The sequence below is a fragment of the Actinia tenebrosa genome, unplaced genomic scaffold (genome assembly GCF_029948245.1).
Source record: "Actinia tenebrosa isolate PJP-AT-01 unplaced genomic scaffold, QUT_ActTen_1.0 PGA_scaffold3__52_contigs__length_22856419, whole genome shotgun sequence".
Taxonomy (NCBI): domain Eukaryota; kingdom Metazoa; phylum Cnidaria; class Anthozoa; order Actiniaria; family Actiniidae; genus Actinia; species Actinia tenebrosa.
This window is the reverse complement of record NW_028292580.1, coordinates 4,282,410-4,304,973: the sequence shown is the minus strand read 5'-3', so window position 1 is coordinate 4,304,973 and position 22,564 is coordinate 4,282,410. Positions and strand designations below refer to the sequence as shown.

At 41.1% G+C, this 22,564-nt stretch overlaps 3 protein-coding genes across 3 annotated transcripts; all 3 read right to left on the bottom strand.

The window, feature by feature from the left end:
* Positions 1-95: 95 nt before the first annotated feature.
* On the bottom strand, positions 96-9,389 carry LOC148907892 (uncharacterized). The gene is made up of 2 exons (XM_089035310.1): positions 8,996-9,389; positions 96-1,803 (listed from the first exon to the last, which is right to left on the bottom strand). The coding sequence occupies exon 2, from the start codon at positions 1,259-1,261 to the stop codon at positions 503-505; it is 759 nt and encodes a 252-aa protein (XP_088891436.1). The 5' UTR covers positions 1,262-1,803; positions 8,996-9,389; the 3' UTR covers positions 96-502.
* Positions 9,390-9,681: 292 nt separating this feature from the next.
* LOC116296361 (uncharacterized) lies at positions 9,682-14,512 on the bottom strand. The gene is made up of 2 exons (XM_031704370.2): positions 14,401-14,512; positions 9,682-12,830 (listed from the first exon to the last, which is right to left on the bottom strand). The coding sequence occupies exons 1-2, from the start codon at positions 14,401-14,403 to the stop codon at positions 10,791-10,793; spliced, it is 2,043 nt and encodes a 680-aa protein (XP_031560230.1). The 5' UTR covers positions 14,404-14,512; the 3' UTR covers positions 9,682-10,790.
* Positions 14,513-14,987: 475 nt separating this feature from the next.
* Positions 14,988-22,432, bottom strand: LOC148907891 (putative ATP-dependent RNA helicase DDX52). Its single transcript, XM_089035767.1, is given in 14 exon segments — positions 14,988-15,176; positions 15,640-15,732; positions 15,920-15,991; positions 16,092-16,167; positions 17,979-18,093; positions 18,806-18,841; positions 18,916-19,038; positions 19,553-19,643; positions 19,892-20,025; positions 20,246-20,315; positions 20,920-20,950; positions 20,953-20,991; positions 22,083-22,155; positions 22,328-22,432. Coding segments are annotated over 14 exon segments (1,125 nt in total). The 3' UTR covers positions 14,988-15,109.
* Between the last annotated feature and the right edge of the window lie 132 nt (positions 22,433-22,564).

Genomic DNA, 22,564 nt, shown 5'->3' with positions numbered 1-22,564 from the left:
GAGCGTCTGTGTATCTTTAGGGAATTGCTTATGCCAGAACTTCAAATGGCTGGATAACTCGTTAGGGTCTAAGATATCTACGAAGAAGTCGTCATCTTTCACTCCTATGCCCGTCCAGGTGCGGTTATTCACGTAGGTGGGGCAGAGCAGCACGATGTAGTCGAAGCGGTATCTAAAGGGTCCTAATAGCTGCTCCACGATGAACTGGGTCTTTCCGCAGCCGGTGGGTCCTACTATCAGAGCATTACAAGGCATGTGATCTGGATTCATATATAGATGGAACCAGTGGAAGCAGTAAGAAGGATTACCGCCGACGCAAAGGATAAAAAAGACACCATAGAAATACAAAGGGAAGAGATAGACCGGTTAAAAGAGCGCGTGCAGGAATTGTATGATGAAATGTGTGGTCTGAAGCGTGCAGAACGGTTTGGTGCGGTTTTAACGATAGTGGGTTGGGCTGCGGAGTCCGTTAAGGACTTCATTCAATATCCTCCATAGAACCTCATCGTCGTTGCTGGCGTAGCATTTCCGCCTTCTGTAGCAGCGCATCTTTCATGCGCATTTCAGCATAGCAACTGAAAGTACGTGCTTGTGATGGATCGTATAAGCACTGCCACAAGTGTTGTTCCTTCCTGACGCAGCCACACTTATCGCAAGTGTCGTTCCAGTAGTCTACGTTCTCCCAGGCGACCTTTTCAAATGTGACGTCGAAGTTCACAAAGAGGTTGTCTATTTCTTTTTTCTGGTTGTTTAATTGCCTTACCGTGTCGACTGGACAACAACGTTCTGCTACGTCGCCATGCTCTTCGCAGACGACTTCTGAAAGGTCGTATCGTTTACATCTGTATTTGTGCCAGGCATCTTCAAAGGATGCGTTGCAGCTTTTGCAAAGAGATTTGAGGCAGACTCTGTGTTCCATGTGGTATGCTAGTGCTTGAGGAGAGCTTAGTACCTTGTAGCATTCTTCGCAAGTAAGGTTGTGTGCGTTGTTTCGGCGACAGACTTTGTTTTTGACGTGGTAGGAACAAGCTTGCGCGGTAGCAAAGGTCTTATTGCAATGTTCGCATGTCGTTTCTGTCGCGCGTTGCTTAAAGCAGACCTTGTTTTTGACGTGGTAGGAACGAGCTTGGCTGGTCGTAAAGGTCTTATTGCAATGTTCGCATGTCGTTGCTGCGCGTTGCTTAAAGCAGACCTTGTTTTCGGTGTGATAGTTAAGTCGCTGTAAGGAACTGAATCGTTTGTTGCAATCGTTGCACGTCATTATAGTAGGGTGTTCTTTATGCCTTATTAATGATCCTACTTCGTTGTTGCTGATAGGGTAGGGTCTCTTAAGGCCTTTAGTTTTAATGTCATTATTTCTTAATGTTTTGAATGTTATCAGGCTTATATTCTTAGGGCCTTTAGTTTTAATGATAGGGTATTATTTCTTAATGTTTTAAATGTTATTAGGCTTATATTCTTAGGGCCTTTAGTTTTAATGATACCTTATTATTCTTTAATGATATCTCATTAACATTACTTAATATAATAAATAAAAAGAGGATAATATGAAGGACCCTAAAATAAGTCTTTACGTAACGTATCCTAAGAAAGAATAATAAGATATTATTAAGATCTCCTTACATCAAAGTTAAGGCGCAGGAGCCTGGAAGGAATTCTAGTTACCCTTTCAATATATGGACTGCATTACATGTGAACTACCTGCCGACTGCATAATTCGTGAGGAGAAAAAATACACCTGTCCTCATTGTAATAAGGTATTCCCCGAAGGATCCTTTGTTGGGCATTGGTGTCCCACAGATCCTAAAACACAAAGAGAATCTGTAAGTATATGGAGCGACTGCGATACCGTCCCATAAGCACCCTTTGCGGTGACTGCGGTCAAAAGCTGTCCACCCTCCAAGCCTTACAATATCACCGCGACAACAAAGTCTGTCTAAATAACTACTGCCGCCGCTGTGATGAGCCCTTCTTTGAAGAGAACTGGCATAAGTACCGCTGCCGCCGTTACCACCTAGAAGGTATTGCCTGCGAAACCCACGGTGACATAGCCGAACGCTGTTGTCCCCTTGAAACCTCCCGGGCGCTGACAAAACGTAAGAAGGAAATTGACCAAACCTTCGTAGGCTTTGACGACGTTGAGGGCGTTAAATGGGAGGACAGGGAACACTGGGAGGCTATTTGCGATCGCTGTGGCTGTCAACGGAGCGGACAACATATTTGGTGCTGTCTATACGACGAACCACGTCCTTTAGACCATTACCTGGCGGTACGAAAGGCTTGGAAAAATGAGAAAGATATATGATTCCTCAAATCGCAGCATTCGTAGGAGGCGTCTTAATTACCGTATCCGCTTACCACATAACAGAAAAAATGAGGTCCGACGTAGCAGACCAATACCTAGAAGCCCATGAGGATGACTAATCACACAATGGATTAGCCTCCGCCTTTCTTTCAACGTCGAACTTCCATCGGCCGTTGACTTTACCATAGCTACGTATGTGAGTGTACTCTTCGCCTTGCAGTACGTACCGTACGCAGTCAGGAGCCCATAAACTGTACTCTTGGCTGCCGTCTAAGAGGACCAACCTTAAACGGTTAATGTCCTCGAAGACGACGTAATTTTTTATTTTGTATGAAATGCCTTGTATTAATTCGCGCCAGTGAGTTTGTTCAACTATCATTATATTTATGAAATATCTTTCGGTGCGTTTGTAGCGTCTCCTGTGACTTGAAAGCCTTAACGCAGCCAGGACAAGGTATGCGAATGCCGTCGACGTAACGGTCGATTTCCCTGCAGATCAGATCGTAATCGTTGCTTACCATCGTTAAGTATCCATTCATTTCATATTGCGTCAATACCGCTTTTTGTTTGTCGGACAATACGCCGTTACCCTTTGGCGTCTTCAGTTCCAGACAGAACCCATTGTATTTCTTATGGGAGTTAAGAATTAGGATGTCGGGTTGACCTGCCTGGTAGCCCTTTTGCCAGCACTTTATCCTTTTACTACTGGTATCTTGCAACTCCCCGAGTCCAGGTGCTAATATCAGCGTGGGGTAAAACCGGCGTATGCGATCGATGACCTTCTTATGTAAGTCGAACTCATCCTCGATCTTGAAGGTCAACTTATTTGGACCATCCAACGAGTATTTCCCCTTCTTCCTTAACGTAGGTAGAACGTCTTCGAAGACCCAATCTTGGAACGACTCTGCCGTTGGCAGTTTGGAGCTGAATATCAATTGATACAAACCAGACTCCGTCACATACAGGGATTGCGGGTGCGAACCAGAAGGGAGGCGATTCACCTCCAACTCGTTAAGTCTCTTCTTATGCTTGTCCCGCACGTGGGCTTTAATAGCATCTTTGGTGTCTGCATAACCTAATGCCTTTGCTACCTCCTTTGCTTTAAAGTACAGCTTATCGCCTTGCACTATGCATTGCAGTTTGGTTTCGTTGTTTTCGAATACGCGAAGCATATTATACGTAAGGAATATTTTTTATCCTTTCGCTTGGCTCAAGGAACGCGAGCCTAGTAGGCAACGCTTTTTAGCTGATTCATTTCTACACTCAGTTGCGCGTCTGAGACTACGAAGATATACGCGTTGATCTTAGTAGTGTCGCTGGCATGTTTGGTGCGCTTGATCTCCAACGTAATGCCGTCCTGGGTATTTACCAGCCGCAATCCCTGTCCATGTAGGTCTTCGTCGTTCGTCGTGCGCATGTCGATCCACAGCGCGTACTTATCCTTAAAGAATTTCTTTGGGTCAATTTGGTCGCCAAACTTACGTGCGACTTCCCGGTACATATCCGCGGGCTTTATCCCTTGTGAGTAAACCTTATTAGGCACTCCGTTGATGCTAACACCTACGTTGGTAATGTTAGGATTAAAGAACGCCTCGGAGTCACGCAATCCTGCCGTGTATGTCTTTGCGAACAGCAACATTATCCCTGTAAGGCTGCGCCTGGGAAGGTTAATGCTTTGGTTGATGACCTCTTCGACGTTATTTGTAAAGCTGAACGTCTTGTACATCACGACGTGATCGTAAAGGAAAGCCTTCCCGGAGCTGTATTCCATACCGGCGCTACGTGCTAAGTCTTCGCTGTATACCGTTTCATACTGCAGCTCTAAGTTAGTAACGGAGTATGGGTGGACGGCTGCTGAACTTACGTCCTTTCCCTGTAGGATGTTCGTAGTGTCTGCTAGGGTTACTTCGAACTGTAGTTCGCTTAGCTGCCTTGGGTAGTATGCACCGTGGTTCGTGATAACTTCGAAATCTAATGGAACTACATGCTTAGTACCATAAGCCGTCTTTATTTCGTCTTCTCCTGAGGCGCCAGAGGTTGCGCTTCTTACCTTGCGTATGGCATCACTGGCGATTCCCTGCTCTATCCTTTGCGCGCGGTCAAATGCAGTCAACCATAAGTCTTTGTACGTGGTATACAAATCATACCTGTTCAAGTCCAGCAAGGATTCCCCGGCGAACTTTACGCGTATTTTGGAAACGAGGTTTCTACCCACGTTATTGACGACGTAACGCACGTCCGCAGTGTTTGGTTGTATTGCTAGGTCAAACCTTAGCGCCAGGGTGCCAGGAACCAACACTAGGTTATCCGTTAGGCGGGGCACGCCTACGTACAGGGTTTCCCCTGGCTTAGCGCTGCTGGGGGTAAAGGTGACCCGGTGAAAGGTGCGTTCTGCTTTCAGTCCGCCAACCTGCTTAGGTAATATGTTGGGGTTTAACTTTGAGCTTATCATATATAATGGAAGTAGAAGGAACGGATTTTGACCCCACCACCGAAGAAGGCCAAGTCGATATTAACGACGAAGAATACGACGCATGGACTAAAGGCGCGGAAACCGACCCCCTAATCTACGACATAGCCCTAGAAAACACGTACGGCAGTAGGTGGAAAAGCTTCAAGGCCGCCTTGAATCGCATGTGGCACGAAAAGAACCCGGGTAAGTCCGCCCCCGAGTACATAGAACTTCGAAACATGGGTGAGCAGGGAGCAACCGCGCGGGAAACCGTAGAGTGGGCAACGCAAGAGCTAACGCAGCGCTATTCCCACTTCGAGGCCGACGACGTAAGGCTCACAGAACGCGGAAACAAAGTCCTCATAAGCGTTCAAGACATGAGATATCCCGACAAAAACCGTTGGACCAAACCACAAGTCCTCTTTGACGAAAATGGCTCGGTCAAGGTTAACGTGGCAAGATTAAGGGGCTTCCAGCGTGCCACTAGAAGCATGTTAGAAAGATTGGAAAACATAAATGAAAGGGTCGCACTAGAAAGGCGCGCCGAGGAGCTGCAAGAAACGTTGGAAGAAAGGGAAGCAGAATACATGAAACAAAACCAACTACTCCTTGATGCTCAAAAGAGAGAACTTAACGATAAAAACCAAAGAATGATAGAAATGAGAGGACAAAAAGAAAATGCCCTACGCGAAAGAGACCAAGCCCAAAGATCCTTCGACCTCACCTTACAGGAGTTAGACCTGACAAAAGAGGAAGCTAAAAACTTGCATATCACCATATCCGACTCTTTGGAGGAACGGCGGCAGTTGGTTGCCGAAATTAACACTAAAGAGGAGCAAATCCGGCAAAGAGATCAGGTCATCGAAGACCTGGAGAGGCAAATAGAGCAGCAGCAAGAAGTAATCGAGGACCAAACTCGTACCGAGGAAGAAAGGGAAGCAGCTCAAAGGGAATCAGAAACCCTTCAGGTACACCTTGCGGAATTGCGGGCGCAAAAGGAAAACCTGGAAAAGGAGCTGGGGCTTACCACCAAGGAAAAGGTAAAAAGAGCCCTTTTGAAGTATGGCGTTCCGCTGGCGTTTGCGGTTGCTATTAGCACCGTAGTAGGAGTTATCCTATCCGCGCTTAAGGCTACGGGCGCGGGCGTAAAGAAATTAGGCAATGGACTAACGGACTTGGGAAAAAAGATGGCAGCCGGTCTTCCTGGGCTGCTGGGTTCGGTTGTTTCCTTGGCACTTAGGGCCGGCGGAGAACTGCTAAAGTTCGTGGGGAATAACATTTGGATCTTGGTCGTCGCTATTGGGGTGGTATTCTTGAAGAAGATGAAGGGCTAATCTTATCCTTGTGTATTACTGGGGGCTTATCGTCGTCGGGTGCCCGAGGCGTCCTCGACTGGGGATAAGTAAAGATAGTATTCACACCGCCCTGATAATGCGGAACTAGCGGCAGCACACTCATGGTGCTAATGGTCTTATGGTTCCAGGTCGAATCTATAGTAGGAGTGCCCACAGCATTTATTCGAACGTTACCATCAACAGGAAGGAGTTGCAGCCGAGCATACTTACAATTGACTAACATATGAAAAGTAATTGGCGTTAAGTCTTCACCTGATGCCGTGCAGGGCTCCATTGAAAAATGGGTAACTTTCCTGGCGTTCGTTGAAGTTCGATAAGGAAGCAAGGGCTCGTCGTTCTCATCAATAAGTCTAAACCCTGCATTCGCACCATTTCCCGTATTAACGCTAATGGTGCAAATAATCAATGCAGTGCCCCCAACTTCAACCCACATGCCAGCGTCTTTCCAATCAGCAGATTCATCATGGTTCTTTTCCTCTAAATAGTAAACGTAATGAGTTTCCTTCTGATGTGGGTTGTTCATATATCTAAAGGCTTAACACCGTAAGAGTGCTAATGGTCATATGGTTATAAGCTGTATCTCTTTGATCCTCTATGCTATTTACCGTGACCTCTCCCGTATCGTCTACTCTTATCTGTAGCTTTACCTTCCCATGGCAATCAGCAACCATGTGGAAAGTCCAAACCGACAAATTCTCGGCGCTATTTATTGGCGGCTCTACGGAGAAATGCGTGGGCTCCCTGTTGTTTGTCTTATTTCTCATAGGCTGCAGTACGCCGTTGTCATCGCAGAAACGAAATCCTACGTTGGCATGGCTGATCGTGCCAATGCAAATACTACAAAGGATTAACTTCTTTCCCGAGTAGTTCAAATTCACTGACATACCCGTGACATCAACCCAAGATGCCTGGGTGTATTTTTTCTCGCCTGTGTAAGTCGTATAGACACAATCTACTCCAGCTACGTAGGGGTTGTTCATCGCCATATATAATAGCTCAGACCAATGCTTGCAGCTGCTAAGCCGGCTTTTAGTAAGTTATGGTTATATTCCTCGGGTATAACCTTCTTTACTGGTTTCTTTGGCAGCACCTTTTTTAATGGTTTTTCTACCTCTTTTTTTGGTTTCTCTACGAAGTGAGGAATGCTCTTGGTCATGTCAGAGTTCACGTCATTCACCCCAAACTTCATATCCTTAGTAGCTCGCTGCAGCTTATTGTTATAACCCACAACGGAATTGGTGTTAATAACCAAATTACTCGGCATTAACCAACAACCAGGTGACAAAGCGTAATCCAGTCGCACTTTAGACTGCTGCACCGCCAATTGATATCTCTGCACTGATTTAGATATGTCGTTCTCTATTATTGCTGACTCAAATAAAGTTAGGAATTCTTCTTGCGTTTCCCGCGAAGCGCCTTGGGATCCAATGATGGGGCTGCGGGTATTTACCTGCGCTCCTAAGATACAATACACGAATGCTTCAATGCTACGGTTGATCCTGGCTAGGTTCCTTAAACCTTTTCCTTTCATCAACACGAATGGATCCCAAGTGCCTAGGTAGTTCGATTGAATTCTGGTAATTAATGAATTATTACTCTTATCGCCACCCATATCACCAAACTCTAACTCATTACTTGGGTATTTTTGATGTCCGTAGTCGGCTGGCTTCTCACCGTTGGCACCCCAAACGTAAACTATACCCAGCCCATGCGTCTTACCCTCTTTGTAACGAAAATCTTTTTGCTGTGGTTTGAATTCATTAATTAACCTTTCCAGGGCTGCGGCGTCATATCGGTTATTCATTGGATTAAATGCCTTATCTCCCGGTAAAGGTACATTAAGTTCCTTCAACAGCCTCCTAACCGTAAAGGCAACGTGAAACCGCATAAATGAAATGTGGAACATGTCCGCGGCAACACCACAACCTTTAGTGGCAGCCCAGACAGCAAAGTTTAACTGCTGTGGCCAATATCGCATATTAGGCCCTGCTAACCATTCCCTGGCCTCTTTACCTGACGTATGCTTTAACATCGTATTCTTATAGATGTTCCTTACTACTACGTCAAATGATTGCTTACCCACTAAAATCTCTAGATGCGTTACCATCGTTTCAAATTCGTTTACACCACCTTCAGCATCGTAAAATGGGTAATCTTCCTTGTTCATTAATAGATCCCTTGGGAAATTAGGTTCTTTATGCTCGGGTTTTGGTGGCCTTTCTTTATGAACGGGCTTAGGTGTTGGGGGGTGTACAACCGGTAAATGCTTCACCTGATCAACCAGCGTAGGTTTCAAATCCTCATTGCTGTACATTCTTTCACCGTTATAGTAAATCCCATCGGGTCTTCTTTCGAACTTACTAGCACCCGCGTACGGAAACATCTTCCTGAAGGCCCTCCAATTCCAGTAATCCCGGTTGTCGTGATGTGGCTGCTCCTGTATATCATTCCCAAAAGCGTCGTACATTAGTATATATAATGGATGTTATACCATCAGCGCCTCCACTCTATCCTGATTTACCTAATAATGAATTGAATGCCGAGAACTTCCGCTTGAATAAGGCAAATCTAATCCTCGCTTACTTAGAGGGTCAAACGAAGCACTATGAGGAGGTCAGGAAAAAGTATGCTAGAGCCCGAAGCATATTACATAAAATCGCGATAACTTCCGGCTCCATGTCCGTGGCGTTAACAGGCTCTGGCGTTGCTGCTTCGCTTACTGGACCGGGAATAATCGTTGGAGTTCCTTTGGCTAGCGTCGGCGCCGTCTGCGGTATTATTTCGGCTGTTACAACAGGCGTTATGAAACAGTTGTCAAGCAAAATATCCAAGCATGACACGACAATAGCTCTGTCAAGGGCTAAAGTAAATACGATCATTGACCTTGTCTCAAAGGCTTTGCGTGACAGAAAGATAGACAACGCAGAATTCTCGCTTATCTTAGCTGAAGAAGACAAATACGAGAAACTAAAGTCGGACATAAGGAATAAAAAAACCATCGTGAAAGATCTTTCCGAGGAATCTCGCAAAAAGATCTACCAAGAAGCGAAAGAAGAGCTTCAAAGAAAGCTTGCTCAGTAAACATCTGCTTTGAAAAGAGCGTGACAGGATTTCGTTTACATATCGAACGACAGTCTGGAAATTACGCGTAATCTTATGGCATAAGATTTATACCATAATACACGGCATGACCTTATTTGGCGAATTATTACGCGTAATTTCTCATCTTATGCCATAAGATTCACTATCTTCTTGGAATCCATCCTAAGAGGGGGTGGTTGGGGTCTATTTTGTAAAATATTTCGTAAATTACGTCAGGATAATAAGGAATATCCTTATCCAGCCGATAAAACATCCACTCGGCTTTTGTCATATCAGAAACCTCAGGAATAGAGTTACCGGTAATTTCAGACAAAAGATAGGGAATAGCTTTGTAATATTTCCCTAGCTCTAATTTTTTCAGCGTTTTCCGTAGACTTTGCGGGGTTGGCTCTTCTAAATGGTCTATGATTTTCTTCTTTACTTCGTTGTCTAAATATACCGGTCGATAACCTTGGATATGACTCATCCAGTCCCTGAAGTATTTTATTCTTTTGTATGGCGTCTTCTTACGACCTCCGTTGGAATAATATTGCTCTTTGGTAGCACAAGGCACGGCATTACGAATATTTTTACCGCACTCGTAACACTGTGCTGACGTGTCGTCTTCTATTTGCATTTTCTTACCACAACAAATATACTTATTTGGTTTAGTAGGTACAAACTTGGGTTTCAAGCACTTTACACAGAAATCATAAACAAACTCTTTACAATCTTCGCACTCCATATATAGACTAACATATTTGCGCTGTTGCCCCCAACCACACTTGGAGTGGGGATTGTCCGTAGGTGGATTTTTGACACGGGTCTTGCCCGTGTTGAGATTGCGCTGGAACCCCCATTCCCTATACTACTACCGTATACGTGCGGTAAGACAAATACCGTATAATTCCCACTACTCTTTCAGCTACTTTTTCCCGCTAACTTATATACTTATTTCAATAAAGTTAATAGTCGCCTGAAATGCTCCAAAGCTGAGATTGGCAATAATTGAGGGGTAAATAATTTTACATGTTTAGACCGCTTAATAATTATGGACGGATTTGAGATCTTTTACCAGTAACATCTAACCTCCTGTAAGCATCCTCAAGATGCAGGTTGTTTAAAGGAGCTTTAATTGCTTGATTTAAAATATTTCCCATAATCCTCAGCAGTCTCAGCTTTCTAGGTTTTTCTTGGTGACCAACTTTATTTAACTAAGTATATACATTCAATGTCATTAACGTTGTCCACCGAAAAAAGACATTTAGATATTTACACATTTAGACTAAAAGAAATATCACGTGTTTCCTCGAACGTTCTGTCATAAAACAAACGCTGAAATACAATTCTCCATCTTAAATCCTCACTAAATGGTCGGGGCATTCTGGATTTTCGAAACAAGTGATATATCTTTTAGTCTAAATGTGTAAATGTGTAAATGTCTTTTTTCGGTGGACAACGTTAATGACATTGACCATACAAGAAGCTGTGATTCGATGAATTGTATGGAAGAGAACAAACAGTACTTCTAGGGCTGTAAGAAGACACGTTTTCTGGTTCATATGAAAAATTCTTTCAACACTGTACCAGTTCCCTTTTATTCATCTAAAGGCTCTACCTTGATTCGCTTTGTACTGGCCACGCTTTCATTTTGACAGGCGATTTCACTCAAGGCACTGTCATATTCCGTCAGTTTTCTTTTCACCTCGGAACAATGTTCATTACGAATTTCGATAGTTTTGAGCGACTGTTCTGACAGACTTTCTAATTCTAAAATCTTGGCGTCAAGGAACTTCAAACGCTTGTTCGGCTCGATTCTAGACTTCTCCAGCTCTTCAAGCCTTTGTAGAAGCTTTCTTCTTTCTCGTTCTTTGAGTTGATCTTCCTCAATGATTGCATCTCGCTCGTCTTTATATTCGCTCAACAACAGACAACATCGACTCCCTTTTTTCTCCACTTCTCTCATTTGTTTGGTATAATCGAGGAGATAGGTTTCCAGTTTTTGTCGTTTGTCTTTGAGCCTTGCTTCGAGTAGTGTCACCACATCGTCCTCTTCCTTTATCAGCTTCATGAGTGGACTACATGTTCTACAGTAACAAGCATTGTTGCCACCATGTTGGCATGAAGGACTAACTGATTGAAACTGTGGGTCACTCGCTTTTCTTGTTTCTGCAGAGCTACGGAGACTAGCGGTTGTTACCCCGATGCGTTCGCTACGCTCCTTACTACCAGTAGACTTTCGCCGTGTTTCAGATCTCTGCCTCACTTGATGTGAAATGTAAGCCAACGAATGTTGATCAAACTCGAGCTGCTCGCTTCCATCACCTCCTCCTGGAGAACCAATGACATCTTGATTGACTCTATTGACCGATAAATCCTCCGTATCTATGGCAACGACGTTGGTTAAATTCACTGATATCATTCCAGCAATGTTGACATCCATTTTTTGATCCGTGCCGCTTGGAGAATGCCTGGATGACGGACTGTCAGAATCCTGATGAAAGATCAATTCAGGGGAAGAACTGGTTTGCTTATTTCCATCACCAACACCACTCGCCATGCACGCAGTTGTGGAACTCGTTGAAGAAGCTGATGAATCCACTTCGAGAGTCTCAACTTCATTTGTCTCCTCGCAGACAATTCTTTCATTTCTGGACTGAGTCGATTTGCTTTCTGACCGAGTGTGTGGTTTTTTCGATCTCTGTCTTGGCCGCGACGTTTGGATCTTTGTAGGTCTTCCAAAGCTTGGGTCCCATTCACCAATATGTAAGTCAACAGAAAATGAAGTTGCGGAATGATCAGCACCTTGGTCGTCAGTGGAGCCGAGCTCCTTGGCTACGGAATACGTCTGGCTGTTAATAGCGATATCAAAAGCGCTTTTGCCTTCCTTATTCAAGCAGTTTTTATCGAGAACATGGTTAAATCGCCTGATCACATAACGCATTATATTAAAAGAAGCGTTCCTCCTGGCAAGAATGTGCAGTATTGTCTCAGAATTATTATTTTTATAGTTCAAGACTGAAGAAGTGTCTGAGCTTTTAGCCGAACTTTTATCTCCTGTCAGGCTTCTCAACATTGTAACCATACAGTTCTCAAAATACTCTAGTTCAGAGGTGGTCCCCTCTTGGCTGATAATCAGCTTTGCGCAAGTATGGAAGGGAGTATTGCCTTCGTTGTCTTGGATTGTTAACAGGTCTGGACAGCTGCCCATCAAAAGAGAGAGCAGATGAGAAAATAAGGTAAAAATCTCGCGTGCACTCATACCATCTAGCTGCTTGATTGAGTACAAGCATTTCAGCATCCGGTGAACTGCACTCTCGCCTGTTCGATCGCAAACAGCATTGGTACGAAAATTCATCTTGATAAGCCATTCCAGTGCAAAATCCTTTCCCAAGACTGTGGCCCAGTGAATGAGAGGGGTCTGGAACTCTATCAAGGGGTCTACGACATTAGCATGTGGGTTCCAGCCCTCTTGGAGAGCCTGGAAGAGAGACTGCTTTAAGCTGGCTAATCCTTTAATCATGCGCTTGTTGTCAGGACAGGTGACAAGACACACGATCAGCTCACAATGCTTGACGGAACAGGTTTTCTTGCAGAAGGGTGTGTGCCCTGGCTGACACTGGGTGATTTCCATGACCTAGTAGAAAAAAGCATTGGATTAGTTTGTGATATTTTTCTAATGTTGATCAGCAGAAATGGACTGTACCCTCCCCTCCCTTCTATCTTCTTCCCTCCGGTTCACAACCACAGGAAGCCCAACGCAGCCTTTATGCAAAATGTACTTCAATGGGAAATGCAATCAGATAAGAATTATATCTATCGTGGATATAACTATAAATATAAATATAAATAAAAGTGGTTATAAGTTGAGGTTGGACTTGGTGTCTTCATAGATTAACTGTATTTCATCAGGTCCATTCCAAAATTATAGAAGCTATTGTTTAGTCAATCATATTTGAGAATGGTACATGGATTGGAATTTATAAAACATTCATGGACAATGAATGACTTAATAATTACAGCTGAAATGCTTTTGCAATCACAACTGTGAATAACCACACTTTTAGGCCTTCTTATGGGAATAGCTTGAAGCGAGTCTCCAAGTGGCAAGTTAAATATTTTCCATATTCACTGAGCCTGGGTTGAATAATTGTTTTGGAATAATAATTTTAGACTTGAATATCAGAGAAAAGCCAAAACTCCGAGGATAAAAAATTTTCTTTAGCATTTCTTCTGCTCTCTGGCAAACTTTGGAAACCTCTTAATAGACCAGTTTCGAATTCCAAATTACCGCTGTGTTCCTTGATTACAGACTCATTTGCACAGGCTTAGCCTCGAATCAGTGTTAAATATTCACAAATACCAACGGTAAAGTAAAGAATGCACAACTTCAACAATACAAACACTTTGAAACTCAACGGACCTTGACTGGAACACGTGAATATTCTTCACAAAATCGAGGCTAACCCTGTGCAAATGAGTCTGTAATCAAGAAACACAGCGGTAATTTGGAATTCGAAAAGGGTCTAGTACACTCTCTCAGTAATATATCATGTCATAATCACTGGTCGCTTGACAAATCATATATACCACACAAGACTCTATATTCCAGTCTAAAATTATACTAAACATGTATATTCCATTGGGAAAACTACTCATTTGATACAGCAGTAATACAAGCAATTAGGGTAAACTTTTCAGGTTGGGTTTCCTGTGTGTTCTTCCTTTTCTACAGTGTGTCCCTAACTGGATCCCTGTTATTAGTAGCTTCATTCAGATTATCTCTGAATCTTTATCCCTAAAGCAAACCAACAACGTTTTTCCTAAACGCTTAATCTTGGCTTTCACTAAAAACTGACCAAGTTATTCTTTTATCTTCCTTATGTTAACTTAATACGTATAATCTTACGTATACTGTTATCGTGTTTATTATCATCCCTTATCCCTAACACTCTTTACACGGTCTCATATATAGCTTATTTATTGACTTTCGATCGCTTTATTTTGCTAATAAACTTATATATTCAAAAAGAAAAGAAAGGCCTAGTACTAGATATCAAGAAGAAAGCTAAGGAGAGATTACGGCGACAACTGCCCAAGGGCTGATTGTCGATCAAGATGGACGAACAACACCAAGGTGACAAAAAAAAGAAATGACAAAAAATAAAGCTTTTTAATCAAAGATACAATGAAAATACTAAACTTACCATTAATGTAAATCCTATAAATCTTTTTTCTTGCTTTGATTCCAAGGAAAACTTGAATTTCAGCCAATTTTGACAAGTTAAAATCTTTCAACTCAGTGTTCTTTGAAATCAATAAATACGCCAGCCGACACACAGGGAGCCCAACCATACATTTGTTTTACTATGACGTCATTGCAGGAACGCTCGACCGCAAATATTTCGTTCAAAGCACAGGTATTCCAAGATCAGCTAGAAAATTCATTTTGGCATATTTTTTTTTTAAAACGTACTTGTTTGTATTGATCCCCTGTGGGTCTGGGATGAGTTTGAGGCCAAACCGTTAAGAATTTCACAAGTTTCAGTGAAAACATTTATACTGAACTGATTGGTCTCAAACTAATCCGAAACCCAAATGGAGGAATAGAATATGAAGGATTACAGGATTATATTCTTTTATTCAGTCCAAATATCGAGATATTGTTTTTTTTCTTATTGCATTTCTTTGATTGATGCTAGTCGGCGAAGGAGACATTGAACTTCGCGGGTCGCACTTCAACGACAATGGTAGTAAATTAGTTAACAAAGACGACTTATGACAATCACTCAAGTAAATTATTTCCTATACTTTATTTTCTTCAAATTTATTATGCACTTCTTGGCTTTCATCAGAAAATTTCCGTCTAAAATTAGGGCATCTCATAGAAATACGCCCCATAAATTGAGCCCCAATTCATTCTTCTTGACTAACTGACTCGTCAGCCTGGGTTTTTCGTTTTTTCGAGGCTTCGATCAAGTTCCTGGAAAGGAAAATATAAGACAGTGTAAATATGAGAATAATTTGATAATAATAATTATTTGGTAATAATAATAATTTACTAATTTATTTTATTAATCATTTTATAATGATTAAAGGCACATTAGCACTATTAACATATCGCTATATCTATATCTATTACTATAACAGTAATATTATCAAAACATACTATTAAAACACTTAATACATTAATAAATGTAAATATTGTAACGATAAAATATAAAAATAGTAATATCTAGAATGACAAAAAGTTAGAAATATCAAGTTATAAGCTAATTTTAAAAGGTGATTCTTCAGATGATGTTAAAAAGTTCACAAGAGAGTAAGTTCCATAGCAGCTTTTGAGCAGCAAGAATGAATGTACTGTCTGAGAGTGTATCTCTAGATTTAACAGCAGGCGATTTGGTTCGTGCCAAGAAAGTTGAATGCTGCATTCAAGTCGTTACCTTTTTCTTTTAGCCTTGTTTAAGTCATAGGTTGTCACTGTTTTGATGGTTGACCTTTTCACTGGTGCTGTCGTAAGGTGCTTCTTAGTTTTTCTGAAAAGTAACGATTATTCCATTTAGAAAAAGTGATTACTCGCTGGTTATTAGTTTGTTAGTGTGTGTTTGTTTCTGTTTTTACTTGATTTTTGTTTTTGTTTGTTCGTTCTTTGTTTCTTCCTTTCTTTCTTCCTTTCTTTTTTGTATCAGTTCTCGTTCGTTTGTTTCTAAAAATGTCACATGCCTGCTAGGTTTCTTGATCTTCAGCATCCAGTCTGGAATTTTGCATCCTGAAGTTTTCATTACATTTGCTATGCTATAAAGAAACAAAATAAAACGAAACAAAATAAGGATTTTAAAAAATGGATGAAATAAATAGAAAGTTCGATACGTGATTTAATAATTAATAGATCTACCTTCTTAAGTAAATGACATCAGCTTCAGTGAAGAAGGTCACTGCCTTACCCGCCCGTCCAGCACGTCCTGTCCTACCTGTTAGCAAATAGTAGAAGATAATATAGGTAAGTTGTAGTGCTTGGGAACGAGGTTATTCCGGGCGAAAGCCCTTGGAATTAAATTCGGAAAAATTAATTTCCGACCTCGCTGGGATTCGAACCCACGACCTTCGGAACTGTACTACCGATGCTCTACCAGCTGAGCTAGAGGTCAGACTGAGAGCAGGCCGGGGTGAAATAGATGTTAGGTCGCGGTAATTATGATGCAAAGATGAGAGTATGTGGACCGCGTGGCACTAATGAAATAGTAGAAGATAATATAGGTAAGTTGTAGTGCTTGGGAACGAGGTTATTCCGGGCGAAAGCCCTTGGAATTAAATTCGGAAAAATTAATTTCCGACCTCGCTGGGATTCGAACCCACGACCTTCGGAATTGTACTACCGATGCTCTACCAGCTGAGCTAGAGGTCAGACTGAGAGCAGGCCGGGGTGAAATAGATGTTAGGTCGCGGTAATTATGATGCAAAGATGAGAGTATGTGGACCGCGTGGCACTAATGAAATAGTAGAAGATAATATAGGTAAGTTGTAGTGCTTGGGAACGAGGTTAATCCGGGCGAAAGCCCTTGGAATTAAATTCGGAAAAATTAATTTCCGACCTCGCTGGAACCTCGTTCCCAAGCACTACAACTTACCTATATTATCTTCTACTATTTCATTAGTGCCACGCGGTCCACATACTCTCATCTTTGCATCATAATTACCGCGACCTAACATCTATTTCACCCCGGCCTGCTCTCAGTCTGACCTCTAGCTCAGCTGGTAGAGCATCGGTAGTACAGTTCCGAAGGTCGTGGGTTCGAATCCCAGCGAGGTCGGAAATTAATTTTTCCGAATTTAATTCCAAGGGCTTTCGCCCGGAATAACCTCGTTCCCAAGCACTACAACTTACCTATATTATCTTCTACTATTTCATTAGTGCCACGCGGTCCACATACTCTCATGTTAGCAAATAGAATTACAATGAAAAAATACCGTAGCATTTACCTACATGTAGTCATATACCATTCCATCCAAGCTGAGCAATACAAAACGAGCCTATCTCTATTTATTACACATTCAGGGTCGATATCCGTGAAACGAAGCCGTGATTAAAAACCATATCAGTGAAGTGATACGATATCAGTTTACGGTAAAACTGTCCAATAAGATCTCGCGACATATTTTAGTTTTGACCAATCAGAATCGACCCTAATAAATTATGAATAAATAAAATAACTAAATAAATGGGATTTAACAGTGGCATTTCTACAGAGTAGCTATTCATTCACTGTAATTCCAATTGGAATTTAGGAGTTGATTTTTGCGGAGGGAGGAAAGCCGGAGAACCCGGAAAACCCTCAAAGCACAGGAGAGAACCAACAGACAACTCTACTCACATAAGACACCGAGCTCAGCGGGACTCGAATCCGGGTCACATTGGAGAGGCGAGCGCTCTCACCGCTACGCCACCCGTGCTTCCCAAAAATAAATAAATAAATAAATAATAAACAATCACATGTTAAGAGCCTGATATCGTTTTTATTCACTCGTTTTCCGTATCATATCGCTCAATTGTTCATATATTATAGACTCGCTCGTTCGCGATATGATACGAAAATCTCGTGCATAAAAACGATATCAAGTTCTTAACATGTGAAAATGTCTATTTATTCCATCCCATACGACCCCATGCAAGATTGAAAATGTGACATTTATCAAATTGTGTTATAAGTATCGTTCTGGCCACTGGATCAATTGTACGTGTATTTACTGTCATGTGTTAACCTCGTAAAATAAAATTTCTTGCCTATTCTATGGATGTACGAAACCGCTGATGTCGGGAAATCATAGTTAATAACCAAGTTGACTCCTTTGAAATCAATACCACGTCCCATCAATTCTGTAGCAATGAGCACCCAAATCTATGGACACAAGAGAAATAAGTCAACTACGAATAATCCTTCGACGTCATAACCACGTCCCATCAATAAAATGAGCACCCAAATCTATGGACACAAGACAAACAAGTCAGCTACGAATAATCCTTCGACGCCATAATACGTCCCATCAATCTAATGAGCACCCTCAACTCAATAGGTCTATCCCGAATTCGCTTGTCTAGTCACGAAACAATGGTTTTAAGTCGAGGTTGAACTTGATGAATAAAAGAATCAAGTCCATGCAGTCTCGACTGCAAACCATTGTTTCGTGGTCAGTCAAGCGAATTCGGGATAGGGCTAATGCAAACTAATATTAATTAGTTAAAATTAACTCATTGATGACAAATGAATTTTGACAACTAACGTCTTGTAAAGGGACAATAAAAACAGCAATAACATCAGAGCCATCAGCAACACCATCAACCACAGCAAACGACAGCAAACAACAGTTCACAACAACAACAGCAGCAACAACAACAACAGAAACAGAAACAACACCATCTACCACGGCAAACAGCAACAACCACCGCAAACAATAACGACAGAAGCAACGATAGTTAACAACAGCAACAACACCAGCAACAGCAGCAACAAGAAAAGAAACAATAACAGCAACACACAAGAACAGAGACAACAGCATGAAATTAGATGAAACATTGAATAAATTCTCGGTTTAGTTATAACTTTTACTTACTTTTCCCGATCTGAAACTCTTAACGATGTTATCTCTCTGATGTAAGAAAAAAACCATTCATTAGTCAAAAACGCAAAACAAAAAGAAATGAATTCAGTTTTTCTGGTTACCTGTGCTTGTGTTCTGTCAGAGTGTATAACATCTACATTTATTCCATCATAGATGAGCTCATGGAACAATTCTTTAGCTCTGTCCTTTGACTGGACAAAGATAAGTACTGGAGGGTTAAACCCCTGGTGAAACAAAAAAAATGAGTTATAGGAAAACAAATTGAGATTGATAGATGTATTGTTGTTCTATAGTAAGTTAGATATATGCCTTTAGCTGGCTATGGACATTATGCAGTCAGACACTGATTATGAGAAACGGTTGTGACTCAAGAATGATGAAAGTGGTGGTGGTAGGGATGTAATGACTGTAATGATGATGATTATGATGATAATGACTGATAATGATGTCGATGACTGATGATGATGGCTGTGATATTGATGTTGATGACTGATAATGACTCTGATGATGATAATGACTCTGATAATGATGTCCATAGCTGACGTTAATGAAGTTTACGATTATGATGATGATTGTGATAATGATGACTGATTATGATGTTGATGACTATGATGATGATAGCTGTGAAGATGATGAAGATTATGACAATAATGGTAGAACAAGTAAACACAAGTAATCAGACTACAGTAAAGAATCTAGTACACCAAGTAAAAAAATATTTGTATTTAAAAAAAATACCTTTCTTATAATATCATGTACAGCCAGCAGTTTTCCAGACTCCTGTCCAACAAACAACAACTCTTGCTCCACAGTCTTGGTGGCTGAATTTCTGTTGTGGATACCAAACCAGTTAGTCTAAAGCCTACATGGTTCTACTTAAGAAAATCAAAAACGTCCATTCTGTTGCCTTTGTCCTGTGCCTCTGTCCACAACATTATTTCATGCACAACAGGTAACCCACCAAAGAAACAATTGAGAAACCCCAAAGCAAAGAGAGAGACCTACACTGCATGCCAGAGGCCAAAAAGAAGTATTTTGGTTATTTTCTGGAATTACACAATAAAATGTAATGCTCACCTTACTCCAACAGTTACTTTCACATGGTTATCAAGATGCAACTGCGCCCATTCCTCTATTCCATTAGACAATGTCGCACTAAATAATGCATGTTTTATATTTTTGTTATCACATTCTTGATAAATAGTAGCAATCTGAAATGAAATAATAAAGGTGATAAACAATATCTATAGGCAATATTTAAATGATGCCTTACAGCACGAGAATGCAGTTCTCTAAACAACATAGAATGGGAATGGAAATGAGTGGATGGAATGAAATGGAGAGGATGGGAGAACTTAAGTAGCACTCAGTTAATGTAACTATGGTATAATTGTGCATTCAATGCTCTTTCAAAATGGAATGAATTTTTACCTGGTCTCTGAAGCCATCTTTGCCTTGCTCAAAGAGTTTATCAGCTTCATCCAGAACCAGCCACTTGACACTAACAAAGAAAGAAGCATGGCAGATGTCAAATGAATGAGATTGAAGGAGATTACAAAGACAACCCTTGTGGGGATAACTATAATATATTCATAAGCAATTTCAATTGAAATATATATATTCATGGACTTTGATTCCAATAGTCCCCTTCACAGTTCCCTGCACCATCTTGAAAGGTAGCCCTGTCTTTGCATCAAAACGAGACAAACAGTGAGCTTGCAATGATAGAGACCTTTTTTTAACACCTTGGACAATTATCCACAAGTCTCTATCATTGTAAGCTCACTGTTCGTCTTGCTTTGATGCCAAGGCATGGCTGACTTTCAAGATGGCGCCTGGAACTGTGAAGGGGACTATTAGTTGACCAGAACTGTCTCATGCAGCCAGTAGCAGATCCAGGGGTAGTTCTTCGGGATACATGAAATCCCTGTTTGTGAGTTCATATGAAGCCAATACATGCTCTTTACACTTGCAACGCCCATTTGTGAAGCCTTTGTGCCAGCTTCTTCTGCATGGTAGCCATTTGGAATCCCCTTTTAAAAATCCTGGATCTGTCATTGGCGTTCAACATATGGCTAGTAATTAAAGTAAGAAATGATACTTACCTATGCAGGCTTATGCCTGGAGGGTCTGAGCTAGTAAATGGACAAGCCTGTTTGGTGTTGTGACCAAAATATCTTGAAGGAAAAAAAGTTGTGTTTTTACAGTGCAATTACTGAATATGGTCACCTAATGTAATAACTAAAGATATAGAAGATCAGATATATGATATTGCACTGCAAAAGTCTCTGAATATTCTGTGAATATTGAAATAGCTACATAAAAATACTGTATTACAGGCTTAGAATAACAGCTGGACATCAGACAATGTCCGTCCAGAACTGGAACTTGTCTGGTCAAATCTTTGCCTTGCCAGTCATTTTGACCAGAGTAATGTTTAAGCCAGAAATGAGGTATATCTGAGCTAAAACTTATTTGGCTGATCATAATGGCCAGCATCTTACTACCCGTTACTTTAAGCCATGTATTAAGGCATAGTTGATTATTCAAAGTATGCTCACCAAAGCGTTTTAATGCTTTTGATCCAAAAATTGTTTGACGAAGCTTTGGCTTTGGTTAGGATGTGTATTTTGAAGGCACAGCCTTAGGACAGGTGACAAAACTCCCTGTAAATCTGTTTTGGAAAAGAAATGAAAATTTCACTTTCAAGCTAGAAATACATAAGGAGTTTACAATGTGTAGATTATATTTATTGTTTTCTGGCATACCTGTTGTGCAAGCTCTCTGTCGGAGAAATCACCAGTGCTCTAAATCCAGACTTTTTGGGTCGCTGATGAAAAAAACATACATCTATTAAGATAGTAAGAAGTAGTTTTTCCACAGCTGTCATTTTAGTGCCGGGGGGGGTTTTTTTTCCAGCCCGAAAAGATATCCCTTTCCCTCCTTCCCTTTCAGCCCTTCTAACGGAAAATAAATTTGGTTCAAGCGAGCTGTAGTACTAGTTTTCGTTATGTAGCAGTGTTTGTGAAAGAGAATTTGCCATTTATAATCATGATAGCCACAAAATAAAAGTACTAATTAGTAAGTGCTACAAAATAATCTTTTTATACCTACTACTTCTCACAAGTGGCGGCATTCAGCAAGAAATTTTTTGTTTTAAAGTAATGATAAATTAAAAAGAAGTCGGACGAGAGAGAACTACAGTAGGAGTATGACAAACTTCAGTTCATGAGCAATGGAACAATTAAAGCAACAGTTTGTCCAGAACCTGTAGGAGCAAAGCATGAAACTTCTCTTCCCTGATGAATAAAATGTTTGATCATAAACACAGGCCATAAAACCTAAAAAACACGAAATCATAAAAACTTATTAAATAAAAACTTAGATTTAATCTTACAATAATTGGAAGAAACATCGTAGAAGAACATTGTGGCGTGCACTGCTAATGCCATACTTTTCACTAATGTGACTTGGGTTGATTACAGGAGATTACAAGGCTTATTGGACCAGTACAGTAGTGGGCAGAGGGTTTGTAGGTTCTTCCTGCCCTTCTAGGGTTTTCTGGGGCTCTCCGATTTTCTTCCCTTTCACAAAGCAATCAACTTCAGTTTGAAGCATAGTGGCTCGTTGTGATTGGTCAACACTGTGATAACCAAAGCTAAACTATTATACAGAAGTTTGGAAACAGTAACTAGCTTGTATAAAAGATCATCTTTTATATACTAACATGACGCATAAGGGCATAGCTTG

What these genes read in the sequence shown, in the direction of transcription:
- LOC148907892 (XM_089035310.1), bottom strand. Translation starts at nt 1,261, where the DNA reads ATGACGTGCAACGATTGCAACAAACGATTCAGTTCCTTACAGCGACTT.